Source organism: Aristolochia californica, unplaced genomic scaffold (genome assembly GCF_029961685.1).
Source record: "Aristolochia californica isolate CCGP_79_NKW_82.1479 unplaced genomic scaffold, dmAriCali1.0.hap1 SCAF_7, whole genome shotgun sequence".
NCBI lineage: Eukaryota > Viridiplantae > Streptophyta > Magnoliopsida > Piperales > Aristolochiaceae > Aristolochia > Aristolochia californica.
In genome coordinates, this window is record NW_027182268.1 from 2,141,860 (window position 1) to 2,164,493 (window position 22,634).

General features: G+C 36.1%; 1 protein-coding gene across 1 annotated transcript; it reads right to left on the reverse strand.

Moving 5' to 3' along the window:
- Positions 1-372: 372 nt before the first annotated feature.
- On the reverse strand, positions 373-21,247 carry LOC137937146 (glutamyl-tRNA reductase-binding protein, chloroplastic). Its single transcript, XM_068782224.1, has 13 exons — positions 21,087-21,247; positions 20,786-20,848; positions 17,802-17,888; positions 16,368-16,466; positions 16,109-16,204; positions 15,958-16,023; positions 15,792-15,882; positions 15,405-15,472; positions 15,242-15,307; positions 15,103-15,153; positions 13,388-13,452; positions 5,714-5,775; positions 373-881 (listed from the first exon to the last, which is right to left on the reverse strand). Exons 1-12 carry the CDS (start codon positions 21,237-21,239, stop codon positions 5,721-5,723), a joined length of 960 nt encoding a protein of 319 aa, XP_068638325.1. The 5' UTR covers positions 21,240-21,247; the 3' UTR covers positions 373-881; positions 5,714-5,720.
- Between the last annotated feature and the right edge of the window lie 1,387 nt (positions 21,248-22,634).

Consider the following 22,634-nt stretch of genomic DNA (forward strand, 5'->3'; position numbering starts at 1 on the left):
TAGACATTTTAGGCTTGGAGAACAAGATGATTGAGAAATCACTCACTCTGGTGATCTAGAAAACGTCTTAAGGGGAAAATGCAAGTCAAGATTTTGGATATTAATAATCTTAGATATATAATATTTATTTAATGTATTAGTTAATATAAATAATAAAAATAAATTATATCCTAACTCAATAGGGTCAAATATGCGTATAGGATCAGGTTTAAAATATTAAATCTAATTCAATCCATTTTAATTTGTCGATTGATTAAGTTTAAGATGGGATTTTTTTCACTCATCCATACTATATGTAGAATTTTTTTTTTAATTAGAATGAGTTTCTACAAATCAAGTTTTAATTGTGGATTAACCGAATCCTTGCTTTAAACAGCGTTAGTTGAGATTGATTCCTCAATTAGCCTGCCCAAGTTTCATCACCAAGTGATGGTTCACTTCTGAATATTACAATAGAACTCAGATGCTGCCCCAAGAAAACCAAAGTTGAACCAAAGAATTACGCCAACATTACACGGCTAACAAGCGGTAGGTCATCAACGGCCATATGATTCCATGCTGTAAAGACTTTTTAATCACACTAGGTCGAAGAAAACCTTTATGCCCACAAGTTCTACATCTAAGAGTAGGGTTCTTTTATACGAAATTTACTGAACCTCTAATGACATTCTATCGATCACTCATTTGCCTTTTTTCTTTCTTTTTTCATATGTTTTTTTTTTTTTTTTTCATCTTCGATACGGTATACTTTGCAATAATAAATTTTCACAATTCATACCTCAGCTATTTAGTGTCACATCAAGCATCCTCCGCACTGGATTGCTGGATTGGTGCAAGAAACAAAGTGCCAGCGAATTGCACATGAAGCAAATCGGAATCCCCTGCATTGAATTACCAGAAATCAGAAAGCAGAAAGGGCCATAGATTGCCATCTCTGAGGAACATTAATTAGTCTGAGCATAGAGCATAAATTCACTACTTTAAAGGTTGATTTTATGATCAACAGTGAACTAGTCTCACAACACTATGATTAGTTCACTGTAGCATAAGTGAGGGACTACAGAAAAAATGAAAATTGGAGTTGACAGTGAGCACTAATATGCTCTACAAATAGGAGAATGGAAACAACACTGAAACGTTTAGGTTATCCTTGCACCTTTCTGGGCATGGTTCCCATTCTCAAACTACTTTAGTTCCTAATATGGACAGAGACCAAATTATGATCCGGACTGCTCCATGCAACATTATAAAAGGTAATGCCATCAGTTTATATTTAATATTCTGTATCATTTTACTAAAAAGAGGACCAAGAGAATTGTTTCCAACCATATATTGGCATCATTTTATTGGTTGAGCTTCAGTGTCTCGCAGTCAAGATGTCACAATCAAATTCCTATGGTAATCACCAAACAAAAATAATGTTTTGATGCCATCGCCAGCAAAATGCTCTTACCTTTTTTCATTTGCCAGTTTAACATGACAAAGAAGATTGATGAGCACATTACCCTCATTGGTAAGCACATGAAATTATTTAAAACGCTAAATAATTAGTAAAAAAAATTACCATGTTAGACAACTACAATAGTCCTTTTGTAGTTATATGTGACAGGTCTAAATGAATAAAGGAATATGAAAAGGCTGCAGGTACATAACATGTAGTAACTATGCTCTAGATACAATATTTGATTCTCTCAAGGTATTTATGCACAATTGGCTCTGAGTACTGTAAAAAGAGAAACTCTGTTTCACCAGGTAGTCCTGGCAATGTTTCCAACTGCCACTAGAACAAGAGAAGATAATGTGGTAACCAAGATTATTACTTATGCATCATAAAACATAAGAAGTCCTGCTTTTTATCATTATCATCATGAGAACCTCAATAATGCCAGGTCAGGAAGACATCCTCCATTGTGCATAAATCAGTTGTTAGTTCTTTCACTTTGTTGGCCTCCTGGCCCTTTACGACTTTCAGCTGTCATTTCGGGCTTCCCCTATTTTCTATCATTTCTTCTGTTGACAAAACCTTTAACAAAGCTACCTCAACCATAGCGATCTGTTTTCTCACTTCACTATTTTCTTCTTAATCAAATGCATTGTCTATTATATCTTTACTAGTTTTGCCAATCAGTACTTGGGTTAATATTCTTCGTACTGATAATGGTTTTAAGTTTCTTAATCAGAAATTTGCATCCTTCTATGCATCACATGGGATTACTCATCAAATTTCGTGTGTCCATTCACACCAGCAAAATGGGGTAGCAAAATGTAAAAATAGACACATTCTTGAAGTTTTCTGCACTTTATTGTTTCATGTCCCTAAATCTTTTTGGGAAGACACAGTGTTAACTTCATGTTATTTGATTAATCATATACCTTCTTCTGTTTTGCAAGGACAAGTACCTATGCAAATTTTAAAACCACAATGCAAATTATTTGAAGTTGTTTCGCTTATTTTTGGGTCCACATGTTTTGTACATTTATCTAGTACCTCTATGAATAAATTGTCTCCTTAAGAGGTGAAGTGTGTGTTATTAGATTATTCAATCATCAGAAGGGATACAAAATCCTATTAAAAGAAAAACATATGTTTCTTGTGATGTAACATTTTTCAGTACCACCCCTTACTTTACTCCTACAGAGTCAAAATCTTCATTTGAGCCATATGTCAATAATCCAGTGCCAATTGTTGTTGTGATGGATGCGCCTCCTACAGGTTCGACTCCTCCACTTCTGGTATGTATTCGACGTTTTCATCGCCTGTTATCCTCACAGATGCCTACAGACACTCCAGGACATGAGCTCAGTACCCAAGACCAGCCATCTTCTTTCTGTCGGTCCAGTTACATCTGATTTAGATCTTCACATTAGCATTCAGAAAGGTAAGTGTTCGTGTACATCTCATCTTATTTCTCAATATGTGTGTTTTGATTTCTTGTCTTCATCCTACAAATCCTTTGCTATGTTGGTGTCCATGTCTCCTTTCCTCGGTTAGTGTAGGATGCTACGACACCTGAGTGGAAACGAACTACGGATGAGGAGATGGACGCTTTGGCATCTCGAGGTACATGGATTCTCTATGACCCACCTTCAGGCATAGCTGTTTTGGGGTGCCGCTGGGTCTACACAAATCAATATCAGGTTGATGAGACCGTTGACCAATGTAAGGCTAGATTAGTAGCCAAGAGATAAAAACAAACGTTTGGTATTGATGTATTTGAAAAAAATTCACCTATGGCACGATTTACTTCTGTCAGTATCTTGATTGCTATGGCAGTTAATCAAAGATGGGCCCTCATTCCAACTAGATGTTAAAAATACCGTTTTCAATGGCAACTCAAAGGAAGAAGTATATATGGAGCAACCTCCAAGACATATTGCTCAAGGGAAGACAAAGAAGGTTTGTAGGTTGAACAAAGCCACCTATGGGCTTGAACAAAGCCCTAGAGCATGGTTTGAAAAGTCCAAAATGATGTAATAAGGTTTGATTTTTGTAGAAGCCATTGTGACCATTCTGTTTTTGTGCTAAAATGGAAAACTGATATGGTCATCTTAATGGAGTATGTTGATGATAACATCCTAGCTGGAAGTAACTTGGACAAAATTGAGGTAAAAAAATATTTGGTCACTCACTTTCAACCAAGGATTTGGAACAACTAAAATATTTCCTTGATATTAAAGTGGCTCGTAGTAAAAAAAAAATTGTTCTTTCTCAAAGTAAGTACATTGTGCATAAGTTGTAGGAGTATGGTTTTTTGGGTGTTAAACCAGTGGATACTCCTATGGAAGTAAATGCTGACCTTCATAACTCTCACAATCCTCTACTCAAAGACAAGACTGAGTATAGACACCTAGTAGGAAAATTGATATATGCTACAGTTACTAAGCCCATATATCTCTTGTACTGGGAGTAGTAAGTCAGTTTATGGAAGCAACTCAGAGGATCTTAAAATATTTGAAAGGTATTCCTGGGAAAAACCTACGATATACTCAAAATGGGAAAATTAATGTTACGGGATATTATAATGCTGATTATATTGGGCAAAAACTACTCCTTACAAGGAGAAAACTTTGTAACACCTAGAAATAAGAACCAAAACAGTAGACTGAAATGATGAAAACATCCGCACAATGCAGACCAGACTCTTCCATAACCAACAACTCAAACAGATGAATAAAAAATCAGACCCAATTCTATTTTTTTGAAAAAGAAATCAGACCAAATCAGACTCAATTCAGACGCAGAATAACTTAATTTAGCAGCAGAAAAAAAAAAATCACAGCACTTCCTTTATGCAAAAACCAGTCTCGACAAGACACTGCATGTACAAGGCAATTTCTTCACTTCAGCAATCACAAACTCAATTAGAAATAAGACTAAAAAGGCGACACGAAGCAAACAGCAGCAAACTCCTCAAGAACAGGATTAACTTGATGCAAGCACACGTAAGGGCACAAAAATTCAACCTTAACCCAGCAAGGGGCACAATCACTCATACATAGGTCAAAAACACTACCTAAGACTATCAATCCTAGGTCTGTGCCACAAAGAAAAAAGGGAAACAAGGTTCTTGAAGCCCCCCCCTCTGACCAAGAAAGTCTGAGTTTTAACCTGACTATGGCAGTTGCAAATTAAAGGAGGGGGGGACTGAAAAAAATTCAGAATTGTCTCACCGGAAATCCATGACCTGCTCTAATACTGTGTCAAGAGGTAAGCATTGCAGATTAAGGGAAGAAAGTAGTAAGGGATCAAGAAGGGACAGGGAGAGAAAAACATAGGAGTTGTCACAAAAAGAGAGACAGGTTATGGCTGGGTTCAACCCCAATCCCCTCTTTATACTAAATAAAGAGAAATTATATTGTTCCTACATATGAAAAGCTATAGTCAAGTCATATAAGTATCCTAAGGAGAGGGAAATAAAGTCAATCAAAATACCTAAGTTACCCATATGGTAAAGTTATAATATTACCCCTCAGTGTACATATTTCAGTCTTACACATGAACACAATTAGACTGTCCACCATTTTCTTAAAAATATGTTAAGGAATAGTCCCACATGGAGTAGTGAGTACAAAGATCTTGAGTTTATTAGTTGGGAAAGAGGTTTCCTAAGTTGGCTCGTCATTTTGGGATGAGTCTTGGACCCAACTTCACATGGTATCAAAGCGGGTATTCATATATGGGCCTACACCTAAATTATCCACTTGTAGAACCACAAAAGAGGGCCTACACCTAAACTATATACTTGTAGAGCCACAAAAGAAGGCTTACACTCCTCAAGAGTTGCGACTCATTTACAAAAAAATGAGGGCTTACACCTAAACTATCCACTTGTAGAGCCATAAAAGAGGGCCTACACCTAAAATTATCCACTTGTAGAGCCACAAAAGAGGGCCTACACTTAAATTATCCACTTGTAGAGCCACAAAAGAGGGCTTACATGTGAGGGGGAGAGTTAAGGAATAGTCCCACATGGATTAGTGAGTACAAAGATCTTGAGTTTATTAGTTGGGAAATAGGTTTCTTAAGTTGGCTAGTCATTTTGGGATAGGCCTTGGACCCAACTTCACAAATATAACATTTTACCATAAATCCATGCTAGATGATGGATGAGATAGATTCGATTGCAGCAAGAAAAAAGCAGTGTAGCAACAACAATCATGTCAACCAAAATAAAAGCACATAGATTACATGGAAATCAGCCAATCAACATACTTGATTCTCACTGAGAGGCTTTCGCGGCTTGAAGCATTTCCACTATGAGGGTCTTCACATCCCTAAAGAGTAAAACACATAGATTTTTGAGTCAATAAAGCAAAACATAATCCAGGAAAACTAATAACCTGAAAGAACTGAAGTGCAATATTTGATACTTAACTACAAATCAAGGACAGGGTATAATTACAGGAATAGGAAATGTAAATAGAAAAGGGTCGATACATGGCAAAATATAATTGAATTTAAGATTAAGAAACAGATATGAAACATTTTGGGAACTTGGGAAACATTAAAACCAAGAAATCTCTTCTTTGATTACATGAGCATTTTCCTTTCAGATCTACCCTTCAAAAAGAAACCAAAGACAAACAAAAATTCTTTCAAGATCTCTCTCTTCACCTAGTTGCTTTTTTTTTTTTTTACTAAAAGTCGTAAGGATCAACTGTTCTTGCATTTCTGACAGATTTGACAAGTCTGGAATTCAAAAAATTCAGTTTGATGGAACATTGATTAGGATAATCATCTGGACCAAGGTCAGAGACAACAAAATTGATTCTCTATCAAATTCATTTTGAGGTTTGTCTTTCTAGGAAACTAGTTTCCCTGGTCAATGGCTTTTTTAGCTTATTTCTCTAACATTTGTTAGAAAATAAGAGGTTAATATAGTAATTTCACTTGAAGTGGTTTTATTCCCTCTTCCTAGTAGGTCTATGTTGGGTAGATTAAATATAAAATACTGCGTTTATTGTATTTAGAAAGCCTTTTATTTCTTTTTTCTGTTGTGTTAGGGAAAGAGAGTCATTTTAACTCAAGTGATAATTTAAAAAAGACCTACCGAACAAACTCAAACTAAGGGATTGGCACAGTGACATCCCAAAGCGCAAGGGAAATTTTTCCAGAAAAAGAGTTTGAACCACATAACTAAACATAAAACAGGAAACAAAAAGTTCAAACACATAACGTAGGAGTTTGGCCTTACCAATCACAAGAGAGTCCTTGTTACAGTTTGAGATGGATTGGAGAATGGTACAAGTAAGAATCCGAAGAGTACAAATCCTTTGTAAACACCAAACCCTAAGAGAGAATGCAATTTTTTATCGAAAAATCCAGATTTCTTAGTCCCTAGAACTTCCTTAGAGACAAGGCACCCAAAAACATAATAGAGCCATGCATAGGCACATCGATGTTCATGAGGTATCATACCGTATTGGTCACGAAGAGGCAAAAATATTCCATGCTAGAACTCAAAACCTCAAAAAGTGAAATTCTTGAAGTATTTCATGAAATACAAACTCTCAATAGATCAGATTCCAACTCAGTGCTTATTTTGGATAATTCCTGATTTCACTGAATAAGGGAGTGAACAGAAGGATGGTCTCTTATTACCAGTCTGACCTATTGAGAAATCTCCTTCAACTGACCAAGATTAAAAAACATGAAGAATAGAGAGTACCAACACCAAGAAAAAGAAGCTGTAGGGAAAGAAAAGCAGGAATATTTCTAGGAATCTGATTGGTCTTCACAGGATATTGAATGGGTTCAGTACGTGTTGCTAACAACCAAAAGAAAATCGAACAGAAAAGCCAGGGTGAAGCTGCATGGAAAGGATTCACTGGTTTTCTGCCAAAATAAATAAATAAATAAAATAAAATAAAAAAAGGCATGAAGACTAGCTTTTCTGAAAAAAAAAAAAAAGAAAAAAAAAGAAAAAAGCAGAGAACTGAAGGCAGCTGCATGAGACCAGAGAATAAGTATGTTGGTGTACATGTCTTGGGTGTAGTGAAGAATATGAGCAGCTCAGTGACCTGAAATCAGTGGTCATGCACATGGAGAAATACCAGCTCGATCCCGTCAAGTTTGCCAGCTGGAGGATTGATGAGACAATTGCAAACTTAGGTAAAGATCTTTCACTCTTTACAAATAAGTTGGATGAGACAGAGTGAAGCTAAGAATCAAAGGTGCAGAGCAAGAAACTATTTTTGCTCTAATAACCTGAGACTCTAATATGAGACCTTGGTTTTGATGTCTCTGCATCAGGATCACACCTTTTGTGTTGGTAACAGATTGCCATCAACAAGAATTCTTTATGAATGATACATGGGTATGATTGAAGAATACTCTGGTGCCTCAAGAAGTCCCAACGCTGTCCATCCTGCTGAGCACATGGCAGCTGGAGCTGCTGGGTTCAGTCACTATCATGAAATGGAGGAATCGGTGTTACAGAAGAAGAGCTGCAGGCAAAGCAAAAGGACCCACTCTAAGTGCAGCTACAGAGATAAACAATGGAGTAAGAGAAATTCAAGGTGGGTCTCTTGGTGTCATGAAATCCCAGCTTGGGAGGGAGAAGATGGAGAAGTGCAAAGGAAGAAGGTGTTTGGAAGAGCCTACAATGAAGAGTTCCAGAGTGGTGGTGAAGTTTTGATCAGAGTTGGTGACTAGAGTCAAAAGTTTTTTCAAGGCATCCAAGGGGGAGAATCGAAAATGCAGAGTCTGAGAAGTTGCCAAGTGCAATTTGAAGAGGAAGCTTAAGATATGTGAACTGATTTCTTCATTAAGACCTAAGCATGGAAAAAAAATTATTTTGATAAGCTCATTAAAAACTCTATCTTAAGGGAATGTGTTAGAAGATGTAATTTATTCACTTAGATTTCTATGAAAGTCCTTTCTCTCTTCTCCCACATTCTTTCCTCTGCTTTTCTTACATTCATAAAACTTCACATGGCACAAATTATGCAATGTCAAAGGTGGACAGAAAATCTACTATAGATTAGTGTACATTTGTTAGAGGTAACTTGGTTAGTTGGAAGAGCAAGAAGCACAATGCAGAGCACAAAGCCAAGACTCACATAGCAAATGAATTCATGTGAGTAAGATCAGCCTTGGTGGAATTTGGTTTTAAGATTAAGGATCCTATGGTTATGGGACGTGCTATGTCCATATTCTTGGTCTGTCTCCTGATAAATTATCTCCTCAATCAGTCAAGTGTGTCTTCATAGGTTGTTCCCATACTCAAAAAGGGTACAAGTGCTACTGTCCAACCACCAAAAAAATGTTTGTCTACATATGTTACTTTTTTTGAAGATGCTCCTTTTTGTCATAGTCTGCTGAATTAGGTATTTCTCCTTCACTTAAAGTAGATGGTTGTGTACATCAACCTATGGAGGATGTTCTGAGCATTCTGCCAGTTACTAATCCGCCTAATAAATGAAGGACACCTTCCAAGCTCATCATAGAGGGACCCTCTCCTCCACCCGCACCTGTGCCTTCCTCATCTGCAATTCTTGAGGTAAATGACTTACATTGTCTGTGTCATGTTTCTCATCCTTGGAAACAGGCCACGGATACAAAGATCAAAGTTTTACTTGTTAGGGAAAAATGGACGCTATGTGAGCCACCGCTTGATGCTGCCATAGTTGGATGCTGTTGGCTTTATACAATGAATTACAAAGCTGATGGTTCTACAAGAAGATAAAAAACCGGACTTGTTGACAAAGGGTACACACAAACATATGAAGTGGATGTCTAAGAGATGTTTTCCTAAGTTGTGTGACTGTCATCAGTTCAGATATTGATTTCTATAGTTGTCAACAAGGGCTAGCCGTTGCTGCAATTGGATATTGAGAATGTTTTCTTGTATGATAATTTGGCAAAGGACTTTTATATAAAGTAACCTCCTAGGTATGTTGCTTAAGGGGAGACGGAAAAAACATGTAAACTCATAAAGTTATCTACAACCTCAACACCAGTCCCAAAGTTAGGTTCGAAAAATTCAGCAAAGTAGTTATGTCATTGGGGTTTGTGAGAAATCATGTGCCCACTCGTTTGTTTAAAAGAGAACTATGGAGTTGTTGTGTTGATTGTATATGTTGATAACATATTTTTGTCAGGAAGTGATGCCAAGGGCATTAAACAAGTCAAAAGAAATTTTGCGAACTTCCATCGATGTCTCTATAGGTTTCACACCTAATAAGCATACTCAGTATATCAATAACATAATTCTTTTGTGTCAAGACAACTCCCACCTTGCCTCTAGCAATTTCTGCGACAAGGAAGTATTTAAAAGAATCTAGATCTTTAGTCTCAAAATGTTTAGCAAGGTGCTCCTTTATTGCCTCAGCTCCTTTTTAATCACTCCTTAACAAGATGATATCATCAACATAAACAAGTAATACTACAACTCTAAATGATCGCTTCATAACAACGAGTTATCATAGTGGCTCTGAGAGAACCCAAAAGACATTAATACCCGGTTGAACTTTTTGAACCATACCTGTGGACTTTGTTTCAGTCCATAAATTGCGTTCCTTAATCCACATACCTTTCTGGTCTCCCCTGAGCAACATACCCAAGAAGTTGCTCCATATAGACCTCCTCTTCCAAATCTCCATATAAGAAGGCATTTTTAATGTTCAACTGGTACAAGGTTCATTCCTGGTTAACAACAAATCCAAGAATGTGGTCCAAAGGCTTTATGGAGTGATGAAAAGTCATTTGATGCAAGTTAACTACGTCAAATTCTGGTCCAAAGACATTTAAAAATGTAGTAAAATGTATCTACCCCTGTCGTTTCTGAAGCTCCTTTTAGTCTGTGGTGAAAGGGTGAAAGATACTAATTTCTTGCAAGATACTTTGCAGCTCACTTTAGTAATCAGTAACTTTCTTTCACCTTTCTTAAGACTAAACAGTTTAGCACATAAGTCATATACCCTACACAAATTTCTTTCTTGTGCATATAAAGCTTCCAAAGACATCCATTTTTCCTTAGCTGTTTCACAGTTCATATCTAACTCCTCCATTTGGAGTCCGTAGTATTGAGTAACCAGGTAATGATCTAGCTATCCTCAACTTCCCAATCATTTGTAAAAGGAATTGGTGGATCATTCCTAATTAACTTTGACTTCTATTTGGCCTTAAGATAGATAAGTACTGACTAATACCAACAAAGATACTTTTGGCCATTCAAACTCAAAAAATTAAAGTCTCCACAGATTGATGCCTACAAGCTATATGGGTCCCACCTCAACTATTAGGGCTTTGATCAAAAACTAAAATTTCAACCATAATATGCATAACACCTTCAAAAAGAGTAATTTCAGCCTTAAACCACCAAAAATTGCAAGAAATTGGGTTAGTACCTTGTGCACACTGTAGACAGATAAGCCCAAGTCAAAACCCTCTTGGGGATAGTCAACAACAAAAAAAACTCTTGGGGCACTAATTAGACATAGAATAGCTCAATTGGGAGCATGAACTATCAACCCTACGGTTATGATATAAAAAGAAACAAAAACCTTTTAACTCTCAGCCAGTAGCAAATCCTGAAATCCCCTTCTCTAAAGAGTTGATGCGTTAAAAAAGGGAAGAACTGCTTCACGGGCTCGAAATCAGAACCCTACTACTCTAATATCATGAAAGAAAAAAAAATAGGAGAATAATGAAGAGAGAAGAAAGAAAGGAAAGAAGAGAGACAAAAAGAGTGTTGAGTAGGCACTTGTAAGGTCTTTACACCACACCTCTTGCTTCTTATTAAATTAAGTGGTTTGAGGTATAAATACTTAATTACCCCTTTTGAACATAACTCATTATAATTTCCTAACCACACCTCCAAACAATATAAAAACTGAAGAGTTGTGAAAGAGAGAAGAGTTGAGAGGAGGAGAGAAGAGAGTGAGGAGCTCGAGGTTGAAGAGGGGAAAGAAGTGAAAGATTATGGTTCAATATAATACCCTAAACCTTTATATAATATTTTAAAACTCAAACATTACATAAATGCCCTTTAACCTAAGGGTTGAAAATAAGAACTGAAACATAACACAAATTACATGTATATCGTTCCTCTTCTTATCTTCTAATAACGACTAAACTACCCTTACACTACATTTTAACAGTTTTTGTTGGAAGAAACATAGTTAGCTAGAAAGAATGAAACAGAATGTAATAGTCTGCTCAAGTGCAAAAGCAATGTAGCAAGTAATGACTCACACAGTTAGTAAACTTTTGTGGGTGAGGTAAGTGATACAAGAGTAAGGTTCTCCTATTATATAAGCTATGAAGATGTTTTGTGATAACCACGCTACAATATTCATTGCAAATAACCCAATGTTCCGTGAACAGACTGAAAATATAAAAGTTGATTGTAATTTTGTCCGCAATACTATAATGAGTGGAGTTGTAGTCACTCCCTCTGTCTAGTCCAGGGATCAGTTTGGTGATGTCTTTACTAAAGCATAGGAAAAGAGAGAATTTGGAAATTTTTACAACGAACTAGGGCTCATTGATATATATATGACAACTTGAAGGAGAGTGTTGAGATATCTGTAAAAAGAGTATTTTGGTCATTTACCATGTTCATATGTCCCTAATAAAGATAGCTGTTAGCTTATCTTTATGTTAGAATTATGTGGTTAATTTTTTGTTTCATTCAGAGGTGTAATTAGGGAGATATAAGGGTTTATATTTAGAGGGGCATATATGTCCTTTTGCTACTTAATCTTAAATGAGTTTATAAGAAGGTTTGGGGTTGCTCTCCTGACCCAACTACTGCTGCTCTATTCAACACAGCCTTCTCAAGTACTTTTCTCTTTTTGTTTCTCTTCCCCCTCCTATTTCTCATTATTTATGATATTTTACACAACCCAGATGTAATTTCCATCACTAGTAATTCAGTGTTTCATGAAAAGAACCAAACATATTTAAGCGGATTGTCACTTTATACAAGATGCAGTGGTGAATCAAAAGATAGGAACACTTTATGTATGACTACTTGATCAACTAGAGGAGATATCTTCACCGAGGCACTTAGGAAAGCATAAACTTATAGGATTTTGTAACAAGCTTGGGCTTTTGACACTTAGATTTCAGCTTGAGGAGGACCGTTAGAAAATATGATGGTAATTTGGTAATTTCCTATGTAATGGTTTTATGCCTCTTCCTAGCAGGTGTTTGTTGGGTAAATTGGATTATACTGTAGTTATCGTACTTTGGATAGACTTTTTATTACTTTTTTTTGTTGTGTAAGGAGAAGAGGGACATTTCTGTCATTTTTTAATTAAGCTGAACTAAGCAATAATTAAATAGGGTTAGAGGTTGCATTTTTGCCTCTAACCAACTCTGCCTCTCCAACAGCAGTTCGTCCATTTCTCCATCTTTTTCTTTCTTCTTCTCTTCTCCTCCATCTATCTATTTCAGAAATTTCGTGATACAACTTAACAATGAGTTGGCTGACAGTAAGCGCAGCTGGCTGTTTCTCTATCATACCAACTGGAAAGTCATTCTTATCCTTTGGACACTGGTTAACATCCCCTGTTTAGGTCTTCAAATTGGGTTAGGGGTTTGTTTCTGTATTATTTTCATCTATATTAGCTTTTGAGCTATCTTTTGGTTGGCCAATGTTCAGCCCTTTGTAATATATAATTTGTACATTCTTCTCTTCCTTGCAATGAATTTCTGACTATTCCCGAAAAACTAAACAGAAAAAATACATAAAATTTCTTAGTTTATGTTGCAAACAAAAAAAAGTGATCAACTAAAATACAAATCATTTTTCACAGTGAGATTCCCTTTCATGTAATATAATCCAACAAAGAGACTGGAGGAGAATATGGCCTTAATAGATAACAAATGTTATGCTAGAAAATTCAAAAAAAAAAAAAAAGAATTATGCACACTCACTTTCTATCCCCTGCACGTCTTGGAAAAGGAATCCGGAGTTTGAAAATACTGCCTTCATAACCAGCCTAACAGCACCAATCATGGGGTTAGAAAAACATCATGTGATATAATTAATCCGTTAAATGGCCTAGAAATTCAATCTGTATGTTAAAATCAAATGAAATAAGAGACTTTGGAAAGTAACACCAATCCGCACCAATGAATCTATCATAGAATTGGCGCTTCTGACTAGAATCCATGAAATGTGAATTGATCTAGCTAAATCACAAATCTAAATTGTGAAGCCAAAATCATATTTAAAAAAAAGAGTGAAGCCATAACCATACTTCTTTTATGTTGTGTGTATGTATATATATGAGGAACGGGTAGTTTTACTATTTGTTAAGGTTAAAGTTCATTTTCTAATTGTAAGTAAAGTTATTTGAGAGTTACGCATTTTGGGTATAATTAAAGATATTTTTTTTTTTTATAAAAGTGCATATATTGATAAAAAGGGGGATCAGATCGCCATTTCCATTGTGGATAACACCACCGAAACCAGCTGGACCAGGGCAGCCAAAAGCACTTCCATCAAAATTGAGTTTTGTGTAACCAAGGGGGGGGGGGGGGGGGGGGGGGGGGGCTTGTAGCCATAGTAGGGGGCGAGAGGGCAGAGACATCCCAGCAATAAACTGCCAGTTTCTTCTGATGTTCGAATCACTGAATTTTTTGAAATTCTTTTCTGTTTAGGAGCCAGACAGAGTCTTGGCTAGAAAATTTGCTCAGTCAAAACCTCAATAGGACAAGTTTTGAATTTGAATTTCCTCCTATTGCGTTCTTTCCAGAGCCCAAATTATATGTCCAATACAACAAGATAAGATCCGTTTTCCTAATTTTGGGAGCTTCGTGCTGACGAGAGAGAGGACAGTGTCAACAATGTTTCCAAAGGCATAGAATTGAAGGCCAATTTTGTTTAGAAGCGAAGTCCAGACTTGGTAGGCAAACTGATATGATAGAAGGATAAGTGTTGTTGTTTATGGAGCATTTTTGCAGAAAGGGCAAAGAGGGTCCAAGACAGGGGTGTCCCGATGTATTAAAGAATCAGAAGTTAGGATTTTGTTTCTACAGGCAGACTAAATGAAGAATTTAGCACGTGGAGGGGTGAGCAGATCCCAAGCATAAGCAACAGGGTGTTTTGGGTGGGCTGATGAGAGGTTGTTTATGTAATTAAAGATATTTTGGGAACAGTTAAATTATTACCTTAGGTTAGGGTCATATAAGGCCAAAAGTCGGAATGAGGCTCATTACAAAATGACTAACTGAAATTAAGGTCATCTTCCCTGTGATAAGCACGAGATTTTTCCTATTTTCGATCTATGCAAGATTAACTTTACCAATTCCCTCATGTGTAAGCCCTCTCATGGCTCCTACATATGAATAACTTCAGGTGGAGGCCCATGTACAAGTACTCACTCTGATACTATGTTAAAGTTGGGTTTAGGTCCATCCCAAAATGACTAGGCGAAGTTAAGCTCCTTCCCAAGTTATAGCACTGGATTTTTCTTATCCTAAATCCATGTAGATATTGAGATATTTTTAAACATGTAGATATAAATATATAGATAAATAAATAGACATATGGATATATTTTATGGACATTATCTAGGTCATGTACAAAGTATAAAATTCTACTCAAGACATTTTAAGTTTAACATTACAAGAACAGGAAAAATTACCTTAACATTGAAGCCAAGACTATCTAAATCAAGCATGTATGCAAAGTCCACCTGAGAATATTATTTGATGTGAGGTCTTCAGAAGTGCAGAACCATAAAATCCAGGATCAGATGTATAACCAAATTACACAAACCATACCGGAACAGATGTTGAATGACGAACAATTGCTTTTGTATCTTCAGCATGATCTTTATTCATGTGAGACTACCAAATTCACAGGGTATCAGAAAAGAAGGAAACAGATAAAAATGAAATACACAACACATAAAATATCATAATTAAAGAAGAAATTATTGTTTACCGCAACAGGAGCTGAAAACTGAGCTATTGGATCAACTTTTGATGCCTTAAACTCCTCCACGCAAAATTCTGAAGGAACACAAGCTATAACAGTATAGTAGGACTAAGAACATTCTTGGCTACTATAGAGAAAGATCAATTAGTTTTGCCTCTAGACAATCAGTAATCAAGTCAAATCTTTGTTGAGTTCTGTACAAATCGCATGAATATGAATGAGACCCACTGTGAACAAATGGACCTAATAGAGACCATTATCAACTTTTTACATCCACGTGAGTTCAAAACAGGTATAAATAAGATTCAAGCAGTTCTTCTTTATGTGCCCCTACCAAAAAATCTAGGTAATATCAGGATACCTACAAGTAAAATTCAAAATCAGCAAGAGTACCTCCAGATCCCAACAAAGAAGTTGCAACCCCAGATACATATCGCACAACTTTTGGCTCAATGCGGATGAATTGGAAGTCTCCAAAGTCAACCTTAGCAAGAAATTTTTTCTCAGAACAAAACTCAAATGGCACACAAAATGCTAAAAAATAGGACAAGAATATTACCCAGAAGGCATCAGGATGCTTTCTCAAATATGCAGCACGTACAGCCTCTCTACTCTCTTCATGAACCTAGAATACTCCCCAAATTAGAAAGGATGGCTTTTCCCATAACACAGAAGATAAAGAAAGGCAACAAGCTAGAAAACCAATGTACATTTATTGCATCCCCGTGCAGAGTGATGATTAGATCAGTCCTATCTTCAAAGTCTTTTGCCACAAGCAATGAGCATTTTGGATTAGCCGACAAATCCTGCAGAGAAGCACAGTTTCAAGGATCCTTGAGAAAGTTTGAGAATTTAGACCTAATGATGAAAAGTGACTGCAAAGCACAGGACAAATCAACATTTTCACTATTTAATATTTTAAGATGTCCAAACCTACGACTGAACAAGTAAGAGTACTTCTATCACAACCTTCGTATGAACTGCCAAGCTACTGACAGCAAATATAGGAGTGCCATCATAATCACATGCAAAGTCAAGCATCGAGCCTGATGGATAACCTTCATGCTTCTGCACAGGAAAAAGAAGTGAAAGTTATGATTAATTATAAAATGGCCCATATTTTTCTACAATTCAAATCAAAAGTTCACAAGTGTTAAGTTGGGACGTTTCCTCCCACAATAGTAGCCAAAGTTAGGGGGTATGTTCCCAACTAACAAGTATAAGATCTATTCAAGTCCAAAAACCAATGTGTGACTATTCTCCCACTTACAATAACTCTCATTTCAAACAACTATACAGAGATGTGGAGCACGTACACTATAGAGTGAGGGACTTTTTTATCCTCCAACACACCCCCTTAACGTCCAGGTCTAAACAGATAATCTGGCCCAACACAAGGAGGACATACATACTTGGTCGATAGAATCACATTGAACAAGTTGGCTTTGATACCATATTAAAGTTGGTTGGGTTCCTCCTAAATGACTAGCTAAAGTTAGGTCTCTGTTTTCAAACCCAAACCAATGTGAAATCATTCTCCCACACACAACAAGTCTCACTTCGAACAATAAGTGTAAAATAGAGCAGATACAACTATAGATTGGGGGACTTTCCACCCTCCAACAAGAACAAAGAGAGGAACCAGGTAATGCAAAGAAATGGAATTTGAAAGAAAACAACATAAAGTAGATGGGTCATAGAAGGGAAGATTCAGTAGGTAAACCAAAGTCCACAGCTTTTCACCAAGCATGGCATACAACAAACAGTAAGTTGAATCTGATATTTGTATCATACTCTTCTGAAACTAATGCAAACTTCCTTTTGTGTGGATAACCTAGAGTTCAACAAACAATCTGAAGTCAACTTCAATTGGTAAAACGAGACAGGCAGCTACACTGTCTTGTTCTATGTGTTTAGTTTTATTGTTAGAAAATCAGCTATTAGAAAAACAGAAAAAGAGAAAAAGAGAAAAAGATATTGTTAGAAAATCTACTGAAGGTCAATATCGTCAATTTGCACCTAATATAAAGGTCCAGAAGCTACACTGTCTTGTTCTATGTGTTTAGTTTTATCACTAGTTCAATTTTCATGTAATTTGAATGAATATGTAGGGAGATATAAGGGTTTAAGTGTTTTTAAATGAGAAGGGGCATTTCTATAATTTTAATTTCAGAACTCTATAAAAGGGGCAATCCCATGTACAGTGATATTCTTGAGCAGATTATTAATATCATTGTGTTGTTGCACCAGGCACTAAACTGTTTTGTGGATGAGCATGTGAAAATTTTTGGACAAATCAGATTGAAAGAACCAATGCAAATGTATATTTACATGTGAAAATAGCAAAAACAAACTGCTTCAAAGTCACTAATTATTTACATGTGAAAATGTTGGCATGCTTACATGTGAGAATGTTGACAGCATGCCACGAACAGTTTGATCAAGCAGCGTACGAACTTCGTCTATTGGGGCAAGTCGAGCAGCTGCAGCCTGTGAGAGAACTGATAGAATAAATATCTATTTGCTCAGAGCCAGCGACTGATATTTAAAATGTGCATTAGTTGATAGAAAAACCACGGTGAGGTAGTCCCCCCCCCCCCCCCCCCCGCCCGCCCGCCCGCCCGCAAGGACAGGGAACAAACCAAGTTCCACACAACACAACAGTAAGGTGGAGCCCCTCCACATCAGAAGAGAAAGAGAGGAGGAAATTGAGCTGATCGCAATGCTTTTGTGTACATGTCTACTAGCTGAGGGGTAGCAACCCCTCCCCCCTGTCTATTATCCAAAGGAGGGAGCTACTCCTCTCCTCCTCTATTTCTGCACTAAGGGGCGGGAATCCATACTCCCAACCTTTGTGCAAAACAGATAGGGTAGGGACCTCAGCCTCCTCACCACTAACGAAGCCCACACAACCAAGAGGAATGAAAAAAAAAGAGAAAGAGAGGGAGAATAGTGGGTCAAGAGATTAAGCATGTGGAAAAGGAAGAGAGGAAAAAGAGTAGCTCATTCTTAAGAGGATCATTTCCCAAAAATTCTTTAATTTAGGGTTTTAATTTGTTGCCCAGCTTTCTTTTTTCCGTCTATTATATATAATAATATAGTTAAAACATAAGTACTGTTATAAATAAAGGGTACTTTAGACATTTCCTTGGTATATAACCGTGCCATTATATCCCTCTTAGGCTAATTATGTTTAGAAGAGTTGAAGTTGTAATTTTTGTTTAATTTTCTGGTCTCTTATTAGCTGTATACGTCATTGGAGGTATGAGGGGCATTACGTCAACTGATGTAATTTTCACTAAAGAGATTAATAAGAGAATTGGGGTTGTGTTTTAGATCCCAATGAGGCTGCTTATTCTATCACAACACTTCTCCAACTTCCCCCTTTTCCTCAGCTTTCTTTCTAGCTTTTGCTAAGTCTGATTTTATAATTAAATAATTAAACATAGTATAAACGCACTACAATCCATTAAAATTGAATGAAGGGTTAGAGATTTCTTCTCCTCTTGTTCTTGGTGGCTCTCCTAAGTGAAGAGGATATAGATGAAAAAACAACTATCTATAGCTTTCAAGGAAATTTTAATCACTCTTGCACTATCATAAGTGATTATATCTACTTAGCAGCATCAATATGAATTAATGGGAAAATTGGGGAGTCACCATTTGCAAAATCGATTCAATAGAATTCCGTGGACAAACTCCCCACGAGGACAGTATTGATGATGTTTTGATGTTATTGGATGTAAAGAAGTCATTAAGTCTATAGTTGTACATTCACGACATCTCAGGCTATTTGTTTGAAGGCGATAGTCATTCTTTGTGTAAACATAGTCCCAAACTAGTTTGGGCTTGAAATGATCCTATGCTTATTAGTCAAGGAAAGGACTTCCTAACTTCAACTAGTCATTCAGAGATGGATTCGAACCCAACTTTAACAGGCTAACAGAGCAACACAAGCACGTGATCATATCTTATGTGGCCTATATATGTATTCTTTATGGGCCACATGTGTATGTACCCCATTTCTTAAGTTAGGTTTTTTGTTTAAGTCTGAACATGGAGAGTATGAGAGAGTAAAAAGTCCCCCCTAATCTGTAGTTGCACATTTACCACATCTTAGGCTAGTTTTTTGAGAGTGAGAGTTGTTATGAGTAGGAGAATAGCCCCATAGTAGTCTTAAGGTTGAAAAGATCCCATGCTTATTAGGTGGGAAAAAGTCTCCTCATTTTAGCCACTCATTTTAGTATGAACTTCAACCCAACTTTAACACATATATTGTCAAAATTTCTCATAATTGGTATAGAAACAGGTTCACATGTGGTTCTCAACAAGCATGAAAATTCAAAACACAGGAAGAAAATTATGTTTTTATGCTTTTTTTTAGAACAGTGAGATTTGTTTAAAAAATGTATGATAATAAGTTTTTAAAGCACGCATAGAAGATTGCTCAGGCATATACCATGTCGGAAGTCTTGGAGCAAGTGGATGAGTATGGACGTAGTAGTGAGCAATTAGTGTTTTGCCCAAACAGGAACATCAGAAAAAATAGGTCTAGTGGGATCTTAAGCAAAGAAACAAGAGGGGAAGGAAAAGACAGGAGGTAGTACAGACTCCTCCCAAAAAATATTCCAAAAAGGAAATTTCTATGGGTCCGCTTTCTGCTTGAAGAAAAAATATTCGGAAGCTGGTGCTGAGATTGAGATCTAAGAGCAGAGAAGTGGTTTTATTTCTGAAACTCTATAAAGGAAAATAAATAACATGGCAGAATTGACGGGTCTAAAATTAACACTGAATTTGCTCTTTTCAATTGGTTATACACTGGTAAAAGTAAGAGGTGATTCACTGGTGGGGTTATTCACTGCAAAGGAGAACCGAGTAGACTGGAAACTCAACACAGGCCTCTTGACTCCAAATCGTAATGAACAATTCAGCAAATTATGCTCCAGCATGACTATATGGAGGCCAAGGCAGCTACTCATTGATTGGCAAAATATGTAGCATCTAGAGCAAAAGGAAAGAGATCTTGGTGTGTGGACACACACATTCTCCTACTTATGTGCAGACTTTCCAGGACCTTTGGAGTAAATTCTGTTGTCGTAGGTCAATGAGATCTCCTGGCTTAGGATTAAAAAAAAAAAAAAAAACTATCCGTGAATGGAAATCATCGTCAGCTGAATTAACAGCTATGATCTAATAGTCTCTTTTTTAACTATTAGGTGTCCACTACTCACTGAGCTTTCTACTCATACATAAACATCATTATAAATAATCGAGTATTTCTGAACTAGCAGTCATATGTTGTCACTTTGGTGTGTCTGAGCATGCCACACACTACAGGAAGATTCTCACTTATTGCCAGCAGAGCTTTGAAAGACAGAAATCAATACCTGATGAGACTGAATCAGCTGATGAAAGTTGGTGCCGCTATCAACTTCTCCAGGCGCCGTAGCCTGAATCAATGAAACGATTACCAATTGACATAGAATTTCAAAAGTTCTTTGATATTACGGACTAATTCTACTCATTCTGCCGCTTCCTTTTAGAAATCGATGTATCTTCAATTGTCAACGAATACAACTAACAGAGGACGATTGCCTACAGTATATGAAGGAAATGCCAAGCAACACCAAAGAATGGGAAAAACCAAAAAGAAAGAAATTACTCTAGAAATTGTATTTAGTTTCTCACCTGAGAAGATGGACCTGCAGAATTCATGGACGAAAGGTTGGCACACGAGACGGGTCTGACTGAAGGACGAAAAGAGAAGGAACGTTTGACGGTAAGAAATGGAGCTGACGGAACGACGGTAACACACCCATTAAAGCGCGCAAGAGTCTTCATGTCTCCGCTTCTCCCGCCTACCAAATCCTGAAAATTAAATATAAAACAATACTGACTTTATTTCTTTTATCCAAAACCATGGATTAGCGACTCGATGAATCAATTCGTGAGTCAAACTGGTTTTTGGAAAAACCGAGTCGGTTCAGGGGGTGGAACGGCCCCTAATATCCAAACCGCCTTGGATTGTAAGAATCGGGTGGGTAAGATACGGAATCGGGGTCATCCTAACCCAAGTATTATGTGAGAAACTTGAATTGCTTTGAGATATTAAAATCCTCCTATTATTGGTTGATAATGTCTTTGGAGAAATTCCAATCCCCTTTTAATATAGTGACTTATCATCACATGGAAAACATCTATATGTTATTATGTAATTAGTTGATTAATATATGATAACATTCATAGTATGATTATTATAATTACGATAATTCTGTCAAATATCAAAATTATGAACATATAATTGGTATATTTTTAAGATGATTATGATAGACTCCTATGATAAAATATAAATTAATCAATAGTTAATTGCAATACTAGTTAATAATAGTAGTTATTAAGTATAATAATATTAAGAATCGTAAATTTACGTAAATAAAAATAGGGTATTTTATTATAAAAAATTAAATTTATAAGATAATTTTATTTAACTAAACTAAAACATATTTTAACTTTTTTTAAATTAATAAATAATTAAAATATATTAATATTATTTATTTACTTAAATATATAAAAAAATTAAACAAATCTTTACTTTTATCATATCCAAATGTTAACCAAATTTTTACTTTACAATATCTAAATTCTCACTCTTTAAATAATTATTAAATATACTTTTAAAATAAGGAATTTATATAAATAAAAAGGGTATTTTATTATATAAAATTACTTTAATATATTTGAATTTTATTTTAGATAGTTTTATTTGAATAAACTAAAAAATAAACTTTTTAAAACAATAATTAATAAATTTTAAATTTTAAATTAATAATATATATTTAATTAAATATATAAAATAAAATGATCAAACAAATACTTTAGTCCGAAATTAACACACTAGCCTAATTTGACAATGTGTTGTAGACCACAAGCCTTGCTCACCCAGGAGGTTGTCTTTGGAAGTAATGATGCTGGGAAGTGTGGGAAGAAGTATGCATCCGCTAATGCAACCACTTGTTTGTCTGTCACATGCTATCTCTCGACTGATAAAAGTTAGTAATTCATCTATTGGCACAAGGCATTGGTCTAGATAATATAAACCATCTGACCTCTTTGAGCCGACTCTTTCCTATCCACCCTGGGAAACTACCATAACAATAGGACTAAGAGATCTACTCAATCCATTTCATACTATTCAGTGCTACAATTATTCTAAGAGCTTTTCAAAATAAATAAATT